Source organism: Hemibagrus wyckioides, linkage group LG10 (assembly GCF_019097595.1).
Source record: "Hemibagrus wyckioides isolate EC202008001 linkage group LG10, SWU_Hwy_1.0, whole genome shotgun sequence".
Lineage (NCBI taxonomy): Eukaryota > Metazoa > Chordata > Actinopteri > Siluriformes > Bagridae > Hemibagrus > Hemibagrus wyckioides.
Window position 1 is genome coordinate 18,397,846 of NC_080719.1, and position 12,036 is coordinate 18,409,881.

Below are 12,036 nucleotides of genomic sequence, written 5' to 3' on the forward strand. Positions count from 1 at the left end.
GCAGATTCTCATCATTAATTAGGAGACCAAAAGCAGATGTGTAATCAGATATGCCAGTGAGGCATGGACTGTCTTCTTTTAAATGCTCTCACTTGCCCAAAATTGCAGACTAAAACACTGCATTCATCTCGCTGAATCTAATTTATATATTATAAATTATAATCCTAATCGTCCTACTGCTAAAAAAGAGACATTTATAATCTTATGATATATGAAATATGCAAGGGTGGCTGGAAAACAAAAGGGATTTTAAAAAAAGGGATTAATGTTAATTTTTAGATATGTAGATCTGTGCTTTGTTTTCCGGAAACTTACACTGGTGCAGTGTAGCACTTTCTCCTTGGCCCAGTTCACTTTCACATGGCAAAGTGTACCAAATGTATTTCTTCAAGTCAGACGTGAGTGAGCTATCCCCTAATTGGTCAGAGTAAACCTGTTTATGGTTCATAGTGGTCATCCTTGCTCTTTGAGCTTATCCTGGCTTTCTTTTTAGCTGTAGTTGTTATAATTTATAACAAAGTTTGAGTGAAACTCAAGGTTATATCTGGACAACATTCAGCTGTTTTGCCATGACATGCTCACCCACAAAATTTTTTCATCAGACATGTTAACTCCTGACTGTCCTGATGTCGCCTGACATTAGCTTAACAGACACACTATATAACATGCTACAGTCCCATAATGCATTACTATACAGGTTGGTTTGTTGGACTGTTGGATGAGATTTCTCACTACAGGCAGTCCTCTGTAGAGCTCGTTTGCAGTTGGGCCAAATGTTTAGCTGAAGATTGTAGTGTGATAGATAGATAGATAGATAGATAGATAGATAGATAGATAGATAGATAGATAGATAGATAGATAGATATGTTTGCAATGTGTACATTGTATGTACCATAGTAACAGAGATATATATATATATATATATATGCATATATACATATATGGATAGATAAACTAGGGTGATCTATGAATTAATAATTATGTACATTTATAATTATACTGTGTGGTGAAGATGTAGCAGAATGTATAGAGTGGAGCGGATCTGCAAGGTGGTTATAGGCAATGAAGTGTTAGTGAGACATGAGTGTCCTAGCGCTGCAGTGTAGTGCCATTTTCATGTGTGTCAAAACGATCCAAACCAAGCGAAAAAACAAAGCAGGTTTACCAAGCACCAAGCAGTCCAAATGATCTTGGTGTGGAAATGCTCTTAAAGTGGATTAGTTTGGACTTTTGTATAATCAAGCATAACATCACAACCGATGCTCGTAAGAAAAATACAGAGAATGGTAAAAAGACCTGACGCTCAGGCTGATTCCTTTCTAGCCCAGACTGTAGACTCATGCAGCCTCTCAGTCAGCAGTAAAACACTAGATTGTTTTTTTTTATTATTATTATTATTATTTCAGCTGACTGATCAACACCAATATAGCTTTATTTTCACTAATTAGCCTCTCACATCAAACATCAGCCATTACTGGAACTACTGCATGTATGAGGAAGTGGACAAAGTCTATTGTCAATATATTGATAGTCTATCAGTAGATTAGAAATCGATTCGATTAGTAAATTGTCCTGCACACTGCACTGTTACACAACTGATTCGTTTAGCTTTTAAGTAGATTTGCCTGATTGTTACGGCTCAGGAGAGCTAAAAAGCAAGCAAATCTCTGCTAATAAACTGTTTTATGTTTCCTTTAGAAGGCAAGAATAGCAGCACTAAATAAATGATTCTTTAAAATCATTTAAAATTGGAATAACCCTCAACTCTCTCTCTCTCTCTCTCTCTCTCTGTCTGTCTGTCTCTCTCTTAGGTCACAGGAGATTCCGTTAAAGGTACTTTTTCTGTCTATATATGTATATGTGTACAGAGTATCAAAAAGCACTCAATTTAAGGCATTAGAATTATTAGAAATAATCACAAAGACAGCTGTGTTTATTAAAATGTTTTGTCAAAATAAATGTGGTGTCTAAGTTAAAGTGTACTCAATTTACTGAACATTTGCATCTTCTAATCTTTTAGAAAATGCAAATCCTAGAGAAAAAAAAAACCCAAATCCACCTCATCAGTCAGGATGGAGAGTATAACAGTAGCTAATGAATGAGTTGGCAGACAGTTGTTTGGTTTTCGTTCAGTCGAGTCAGAAATCAAATCTCCGAGGCTCTTCTTCAGAAGGAATGCCTTCTTCAGTCATCACACTCCTTCAGCATCTGTTTCTCTGTCTTCCTACGTCTACTTGTTATCACTCTGTCCTCCTTTGCTCCTCATATCCTTGTTTCATGACCTTCATTAGAGGTCAGAGAGATCAAAGTTCACGTCAGCCCTCGACTGGAGAAATCCAGGGGTGACTCTGACATGATGAGAGCAGGTGAGTGCCTGTCCAGCGTAGCTCATTTAGACATTAACCCTCAATCATATCTCCAGCTTCAGCTTTATGTTTAATTTAAAAAAAAAGAAAGAAAAATCTAAAGTTTGATTGGACACATGAAAATGTGCGGTCCTTTAGACCTGGCACAGAATGAAACTTTTGTTCAGGAACGGCCTCCATTGTAATCGTTCTCATATCCTGAGGCCTTGTCTTACTCATTAATCAAACATTTACATTGTCTGTGACGCTGTTGCCTGGAGAGGAGTGGTGAAATGTGGTGGAGGGCCTTTAAGGGCTCTAGAAATACCCTGAGAAAGCGAGGGACTGATTTAGTCCTTATAGCTCTCACAGCAGAGCCTGTCTGTCTCTAAATGGTGGTGATTTTTCTTTCAGACTTTTTCATTTACTTTAAGTTGTTCTTAAAAAGGCAAGTGAAGCTCAGGTCCAAGAAGAAATCATGTCCATACTAGAACTAGTTAAAGATTTACTTATAATATTTTGTTATTATAAATAATTGTGCGCTAAGACTTAATATAGCGTATATACTGTATAAATATAAGCATGTATTTATAAGCATTGCACAAAAAACGATCAGTCATAACATTAATACCACTGACAGGTGGTAGCACAAGATGGGTTGGATAGATTAAACAGCAAGTGAACAGACAGCTGATGTGTTCGAAGCAGGAAAAATAGGCAAGTGTAAGGATCTGAGCGACTCTGGGGGCCAAATTGTGATGGTGAGACAGCTGGGTCAGAGCAGCAGGTCTTGTGTGGTGTTCCCAATATGCAATGGTTAGTAAGTACCAAAAGTAGTTCGAAGGAGAAGTGCTGAACCAGAGACAGTGCCTTGAGCTCTTCAGGCTTATTGATGTGCATGGAGAACAAAGGCTAGCCCATCTGGTTTGATCCTACAGAAGAACTGCAGAACAAATTGCTGAAAACGTTCATGCTGGCTATGATAGAAAGGTGTCAGAACATGCGGTTGTGTAGCTGCAGACCAGTCACCGTGAGTCACCCTGCTGAGCCATGTCCACTGCGGAAAGCGCCTACGATGGGCATGTGAGTGTCAGAACTGGACCATGGAGCAGAGCTGTTTTCGCAGCACGTGAGGGACCTTCACAATAGCAAGCAGGTGGTTTTAATGTTATGGCTGGTCGGTGTACATACAGCGATCTGTGTTACTTTTTTATCTAGACTCAGGCCTCTAGCGTCTCCCCACCTTCATTTTGTCGAATGTTGTGTTGTGTCTTCTAACACTTACTGTCTTTTCTCAGTTTTTGTCTGCATGCCTGTGTTTCGGTATGTTCATACAGTGAAATCCTTTACTTAACAGTGTAAAGCTGAGAAAAATAGCAGTGTGTTATTAGAAAAGTTATTTTTAAATATATTGTTTCACAAAATTTGAGGTTGCCATGGCAGCCGGACTCCTATGAAAAGGTTATCTTGGTGCTGCTGTTGTCATGGCAGCCTGCAGTGGCTGAATACAATACTTAACAAAATAACACGAAACAAACGGGCACCATCAGCTCTTAAGGCCGTAATTGAAATGATAATTAAAGGCTGCAAAATAGTTATGTTTCTGTGAACCACACAAGATATCACTACCAAGAATTTCCTCAGTAATCATGAACTAATCAGGTTGTTTCTCAAACATAATTAGTATGCTCCAAACTTTCTTGTTCACCGAGTGAATAAATATATATTTTTTGAAGGAATTTAAAAAACTTGCTCCATAGATTATGAATGTTATATTTAAGTCACATCCATATCCCACATAATTATAAGCTTCATGTTTGGCATCTAGCATCTGCAGCCTGTTGCACCATGCCCTGTAAATGATGACTATGTAGGAAAAATTATTGGGTCATACTGTACACTCTATGGCCAAAAATATGTGGACACCTGGGACCCCCATATGAGGTTCTTCCCTAAACTGTTGCTACAAAATTGTAAGCACACAATTGTCTAGAATACCTTTGTATGTTGCAGCATTACAATTTCCCTTTACTGGATCTATGAAATCCAAACCTGTTCTAGCCCGACAATGCCCCTCTGCACAAAGCGAGTTCCATAAAGACATGGTGTGTTAAGTTTGGACTGGAAGAACTCGAGTGTCCTGCACAGAACCCTGACTTCAACACCTTTGTGGATGAACTGAAACAGTGACTTCACCCCAGACCTCCTCAATCTGACACCAGTGTCTAATCTCACTAATGCTCTTGTAGCTGAATGATCACAAATCCCCAAAGACACAATCAAAATCTTCTAACCTTCCCAGGAGAGTAGCGCTTATTATAGCTAGGAATCAATCTGGGATATGGGTGTGATGGCCAGGAGTTCACATACTTTGAGCTGTATAGTGTAAACAGTCTCAATTTATAATTTAAAAATTATACCTATGCCCTAGTACTTGTACCTTTCACATGATAAAACTACTATGTAATTTAAAATGGACAGTTCTGTCATGTACAGTGTAAAATACAATTTCTAAATGGTACACAAACACAGGAAAGATTATAAGACCACAAATTGTCTATTTATTATTAATCACTTAATTTCTGTTAGAAATGTGGCAAACGAGACGAAAAAGCACAATACTATAGATGATTCTAATTTGTCTAGGATTAAACTTAAAGTTCAATTAAATTCAATTCAATTTTATTTGTATTGCTCCTTTTGCAATGGACATTGTCTCAAAGCAGCTTTACAAAAGAAGATAAACAGAGAAAGGAGAGGGGGAAAATAAATAAATAAATAAATAAATAAAAAAAATTATTTAACTATTTTATCCTTATTTTATTTTATTCCTAAGTGAATATTAGTGAATTTTAATCAAAGTGAATATATATTCTACAAAAAAAACAGACATTAAGCACTTCCCTGTGTCAATGCCTCGTCATTATAGCTGTGATATATCAAAAATGTGATTATGTCATAACATGTTTCTGATTGGTTGGTTTCAATGACACATTGTGCAACAAATGTTTGATTTGGAATCACCTTACACTTCATAACAAACATGTCTGTGATTCAGGTTTTAACCGAATTACTATCAATGTATGGTTTAGGATTGACTTTACACCCTGAGTTCTGATCAAACTTTGGTTTATCCGGTGCAACATGTGGCTGATTATTTGCTCTTAACAATTGTTTTCAGTATGATTATTTTGGATTTTGGTAAAAAAAAAAACAAACAAAAAAAACAAATGCAACAGCACCACCAATGCTCAGAAGAAAAATATATAAAATGCTGTGAAGTAGTGTCTGGGGCTGATTTCTTTCAAGCCCAGACTGTACATCCAAATCAGACCTTGAGATATGATTGCTCAAGCCTGATTGTTAAACTGTTGGTAGATATTGGATTCTAGCCTCTATTTCCAATTCCATGACTCGCCATCTCTGTGCAATATATAAAATAAATCAGTTCTGTATAAAATAAAAGCTGCTATCAGATCTAGATGGTGAACAAGCTCATTTGCTCTGATGGTACTAATAATATAATTGGAGACTCATCAATACTGCAAATAAATTGATAAATAAAGAAGCAGTATAAAGGGTAGTGAGTAAAGGAGTGATGTTTATGGGAGAACGAGAGCACACCATGGCAGGATGTTAATCTCTCCTCTTGTTGAATGCCCAGCGATGTACTCCGTAGAGATCACAGTTGAGAAGGACCTGGTCACAGGCGAGACCAAAGTCTTGTCCACCAACACACTACTGCCCAAAGATCTCTCTCACCAGGGGGTCAAAGTGTATGAGGATGAACGGAAAGGTGACTGGTTCGGGAATATATAGATGGATATAACAGCTGTAAACTTTTTGGAGAAACAAGACTGCTTTACGAGAAGTTCACTATAAGAAGTTCAGCTTCTTATGTCTATGAACTCGATACACAAACTGTTGAAAAATTGTGCAGAGGAGTAGTTTGCTTAGTGGAATCAAGACCAAGACAAAAGGAGAATAAATATAAGTATATATTAGAATCATTAGAAATCATGAATTTAAAAAGAAATACAGTGAAAGTGATCTGTTTAGCAGCTTCTCGTAAAGGTTTGTCAGCTTAGCATGGCTTAACTGTTGGGATTTTTGTTTATTTTCATCCCAATTTCTCTAAAACATTTAATTTGCTGCTTATACTGAACTCACTAGTCAGGCATGCCATTCCGCTTCACTCCGCTTATTTATTTATTTTAAGAAGTGTGTGATTGTAGCTACCTTCTTTAGCATTTATCAGTGATTTGTTCCAATCAATTTGAGTGTTCATGTTTTTTTTGTTTTTTAAATAAGATTATCTTTAAATAAAAATTGTCTTGAAAATGTTCAGATACTAATCTGTTTGCTTTTCAAGCACTCCCAGCCCTTCTAGCTTTTCTAGCTAGTTTGTCCTGCTTAGCTGCTTTGCTCATGGTACGCTAAGCTTGCCAGGCTCTGTACAAGTCCTGGGCAGAAAGTGATGTGAATTTTACTTTCATCCCCCAGTTACTCCACAATCCTCCCCTTGGTGATCATTGATCTCTTTGCTGTGTCTATGTGCAATAAGGCTGTCATAACTATATTCACATCCTTTTTGATTCCGTCACTGGTCATTATTAAATTAAAGGAGCAGTTTGTAATATTCAGAGCCCTCTCCTGGCTACAAATACAAGTGCAGGGAAAAAACAGTGACGAGCCTTCCTGGTCCTCTCCAACTGACCTATCCATTCTTTCAAAATTTCCTTGTGCAAGACAAGACAGAGCTCTGCTCCAGCTGAGGGCAGAGCTAATTTCTGGGCCAGAAACAAATGGAACCTGATGCTTGAAACACACTAATCATACCCCATGCATGATTATTACAAATCAGAGTTTTTCTAAGGTATTTTATTATTGTTAGGGGTCTAGAAATACTCTTTAAAATTACAAACTGCATCTTTAAAACATGCTAATGGATTTGTGCATAGCATTTTACATAGGGAGAACAGTGAAGTCTGTAATACATACAGAAATCATCTTAAGTGCATTTTAAAGTCAGTACCTGACACTGTACTTATGATTATGACAGCCTTGTAGAGTAAATGGTTTGAATAAAGTACACATAAGTTTACACATAAGACTATGATAATGAGATTTCATTCTTTTATAGTGGTGCACGAGGTGCGTGGGACAGACGGCCCACTGACCAACGGCGTGCACCAGCTCAGCTCGTCCGAAGTGGAGGAGCTCATCCACAAGGCCGATGAGGCCTCCATGAGCGACGGCAGCAAAGCCACACCCCAACATGTGATGGAGGCAGGCGAGAAGCTTGAGGCAGGAACGGGACAGGTCGGGGTCACTCCAGTCAAAGAGATCACCGGTGTAGAAGCCAAACCCTCGCCGGCCGTGACCCAGACCGAGGTAAACGATGCCAGTGCAGACAAGCCGGTCACAATGGTGTTCATGGGCTACCAGGACGTGGAGGATGAGGACGAGACGAAGAAGGTACTGGGGCTCGAAAGCACCACGGTCAAAGCTGAGCTGGTAGTCATCGAGGATGGAGAAAACAAGAATGGAGCCACAGAGGAGCAGGCACCACCAAACGGAGGCCCAGCTGAGCCGGCAAAAGCCCAGGAAGAGAAAGGCGAAGAGGGCGAACCCGAGGCTGGAGCTGCTGAAATTAAAAGCAAAGAAAAGCAGCCTTGCAAATGCTGTTCCATCATGTGAAACACTTCTTCACTGGGGAACTTGGGACTTTTCTTTCTCAGATTGGTGCATCGTGTCACCTCACAGACAAAATAATACCAACAAACAAAAGAGAGCAGAGAAAACATCTTGTATCTTTTGATAGAAAGCTATTGTTTTCTTACTTCATTTGTACCAGTTTTATAATTTACTTTATTTTTCCATTTTTTGTTGTTCCTGTCATATTCTTTAGCCTCCTTTGGTTTTGGTTTAGTTGCAACTAAGACAAAAGCTGTTACACGAGTGGCGCCTGATACCTTCAGCAAAGAAGTTAGCAGATGAAGTATCTTTATCATTGCTATAAGATCAACAAACCCTTTTTTGTTTTTCATTTTTCATATTTGCATAAGAAGGACTCAGATATCTCTGTAACTATATAATATACACTATATGAATCATTTATTTTTAATATATATTTATTTTCTGTTGCTTTATCAAGCGCCCTAACATTTTTTTTTCTTGCAGAAGCATGATGTGTGGATGCTCTCTGGTCCTGTTATTGCATTATCTTTCTCCTAAAAATGGGGTGGGGTCGGGGGTGAGAGGGACCGCCGGGGTAGTGTGGAGGCTGATCGCCTCAAAATTGTGCGTAATTCTACATTCATGACTGATCAAAGCTGCGAGTAATTTTCCTCATGCGAGAGAATGAGGGCTGAAGGTTACTCTTGAGGTAGTGAGTGTAATGGGATTTCAGTGGTAGAGATGCTTAGTGGTCTGTTGACTTGGCAAGTGTGTGTGTGTGTGTGTGTGTGTCTATTATTCGAACGCTCAACCGCTTTTGTTTTATGTCAGTCATTGCCATTAAAAAAAATCGCACTTCACAGACCCTCACATTTATTATTAGTACGATGTTAAGATGTTTCATTGTCTCCCAACTGCATTCAACTGTGCCACACACACACACACACACACACACACACACACCCAATCATGTCTAATATTTCCTCTCTGTTAAACAATCCAACATACTACACCGCATTAAAGACTTTAAAATCGAATAGAATTTAGCCGGTTTGGTTTGGATGGCTGATAAAGGCACTGCCTTTTTTATTATTAGTTAGAATAGTCAAACCAAGTCAGCTGCCTGTGAAGCAAACAGGCATCCTGATGATGCCATCATACACTGCCTTCAATCTCCTCTCAGGCAGAACGATCCACTTCTTTTAAATTCACGACTAATTTGCTGGAGCAGAACCTATGCAAGAACACTCATATAAGCAAGCCAGTCGTTATATTCAGCGGCGATTCTAATATTTGTCACAATAAATAACATAGAGGTCTTGGTGGAGTCCCTGCATTCAGATCTGAAAAAAAGTGGTGCCCTGACTCATTAAACGGATAGCTATGTATGTCCACTGAATGGAATCTGGTTTATTCTCTGATTAAAGATAAAGATTCCTGTGGTGCTAAACAATCCGAGCGGTCACGCAGCACATTATATGTTTCATGAAACAGCAAGGCTAGCCCTCATAACCTTCGCTCCAAGTGCCGTCAGTATTGCAGTGTATCACTTTGTTATTATTTTCTAATAATAATATCTTGCGTGTGAACAGATCGCTTCCTTTTTGCATTGTTTTATTCATTTATTATCTGTAACATAATAGTGAGTAACATTATCAGATAACTTTGTTGTAGGTAGGAGGATAAAGCTGCGTTGGGCTTTTTTAATGACGCTACCAGGATAGTCAGAAGGTAAATTGGTGGCTTGATAGTGCATAAGTGCATTTGTGTGTTAGTGTGGTGTGTGTGTGTGTGTGTGTGGTGTGTGTGTGTGTGTGTGTGTGTGTGTGTGGGTGGGTGGGTGTGGCTGTGTTCTACATTCAGTATAATAGCATTGCCAGTACTTCATTTCTTCTTCTGAGAAGATTTTCTTTGGGTGCCTTTTCATTTAGAAAGGCTCACAGAGATTCGTATATAACACATTGTGGTAGATAATATGGGACCCTTTCATCCAATTAAAAGCATATTTCATAACAATATTTCCATTTGGAAAGATGTCTTGTTAGTCGGTGTCTCAGAATCCAGCTCCTTATGTGGTTATACAAAACCATAAGACAATATCTTTAACGCTTAACCTTAACCTACAGTTAATCTGGGCTTCCTGTCCCATCACCCTGACTCACACATAACACTCTCAGCATCATCACTTACCTCAGACTTGCTCAGCAGCACACTCTACTGTCTGTCAGTACTAACATTCCAGTTCAGATGATTTTCCTCGGCCCCGAATGCCTTGTTGCCCGGCCCCTTGCCGGGGCGTTTTCTCTTTGTACACATGCATGCTTTTTATAGATATATTGATCATTATATCTTCATATCCGTATCCATCAGTCGGTAATGTCTCCCTCTCCCTGTAGTTGAAGTCTTGCCCTGTATCATCCATAATGTCTATGAGATTGATGTATTGAACATAGTGTCTAGGAGCATGAGGAGTGAAAGCGTGATAGTGTCGATGAGGTCACTTCCTGTGTTGGAGCAAAACTCTCATCTACTTTAATGCTCCATTTTCTTCCTTGAAGGACAGACCCATCTTAGGTTTCGTTTTGTTTGTTTTGTTTTTTTTATTTCCACCTGGGAATTGGTGTGTGTGTGCTCCCACTGCCACGGCTCTGTGCGCTTTCTCAGCTGTGAAGGTCTGCTTTCTTACCGGCTTGAAAGTGCTGTAGAACGAATTTTAAACGAGATATTAAAATGTGACGTGCTTTAAGGATATCGCCGTCTGTCTGGTTTTTTTTTATGCTCTCTTCAGGTTGAAGTTTGAGGTCTGCAGGTGATGTAATATTGGCATATTTTGCACCACATATTCACAAGACAGTTAATAAAAAAGGTCTGTCATCATCATGAAAAGAAAGAAATATATAGAATTAAGATGAAGTATTTCAGTTCTTTAAAAGATTTCATTTCTCAGGATTCCACATGATATATGATTTTGATTCTTATGCGAATTATTCCACTGACTAAACCACTGAATCAGCTACAATACCATAGAGGTTGATTTTGTAGCCTGCAATCGTTGGGACCATGTGATCATTCGTTTAGAATTTGCAGTGGACCTGCAGTTAATTTGAGTTTCATGATGATGTAGAGATTGACACATCAGTTTAATATTGATCAAATGTAATCTATAATAATCCGTATAATTACAGCATCTGGTGGACACCCTTATCCAGAGCAACTTACATTTTATACAGTTGGGGGATAAGGGCTTTGCTCAGGCAGTAGCAGGTTGATGGACTGGGATTCAAACTCACAGCCTTCTGATCAGTAGCCCAACACCTTAACCACTAAGCTACCACATTCCATCATAGAACAACTCTTCTTGTGATTGATTTCAGTCACTGACCAATGTTACACTATATTACACTACTTTCTATAAAAGAAAGGTCATGGCTCTCACAAATTTGATTCCACTTTAGCTGTAAAAACTCAGTACAGATTTGTTTCATCAACTATTCAAATATTGTTCAAATCTGTGCAATCCTATTCTGATTGAGCATTAAAGTTCTTTATTTTATTTTTTATTTATTTATTATGATTTTCAAATGAAACCCCTTACATTTGTCACATAAGCAAACCGTGGTTCAGTCAGTGGAATGATAAGAACTCAATAATCAATAAAAATGTAAAACATAGCTTTTTAAATCTATCGGGAAAACAAAAGGAAAGGGTCAGTTCATCTCTATTTCCTTCCAGCATGTTCTCAGCAGCATACTTTCCCCAGTCCAACAATCTAAAACTTTCTCTCGGGTATAGTCACTGACTAACAGGACTGGACTTTACGGTCCCTATTTGGTGTCAGGGGCCCATATTATGTGGCTATTCTTTGCTTTTGTCTAGGGCATTCTGATGGTCAGCAGCATTCCAGACTGATGCCCCTACTCTCAGGACACGCACCAAACTCCCACATGCAAACACACACACACACACACAGAGCAGATGGAGCCACATTTTAACAACAGCAAGGTCTCATCAC

General features: G+C 38.7%; 1 protein-coding gene across 3 annotated transcripts in view; it reads left to right on the forward strand.

Annotated features, from left to right (window-relative positions):
* Nucleotides 1–10,773, forward strand: part of palm1a (paralemmin 1a) — a 31,177-nt gene extending 20,404 nt beyond the window's left edge. Inside the window, exons 6-9 of one of the 3 annotated variants that reach the window (XM_058401124.1) lie at nucleotides 1,812–1,833; nucleotides 2,292–2,366; nucleotides 6,010–6,141; nucleotides 7,489–10,773. In XM_058401124.1, the coding sequence (XP_058257107.1) occupies nucleotides 1,812–1,833; nucleotides 2,292–2,366; nucleotides 6,010–6,141; nucleotides 7,489–8,045 (786 nt within the window). In that variant the 3' untranslated portion in view covers nucleotides 8,046–10,773. The remainder of the gene's footprint in view (nucleotides 1–1,811; nucleotides 1,834–2,291; nucleotides 2,367–6,009; nucleotides 6,142–7,488) is intronic. The other 2 variants (XM_058401125.1, XM_058401127.1) reach the window with 2 other exon arrangements.
* The last annotated feature ends 1,263 nt before the right edge of the window (nucleotides 10,774–12,036 follow it).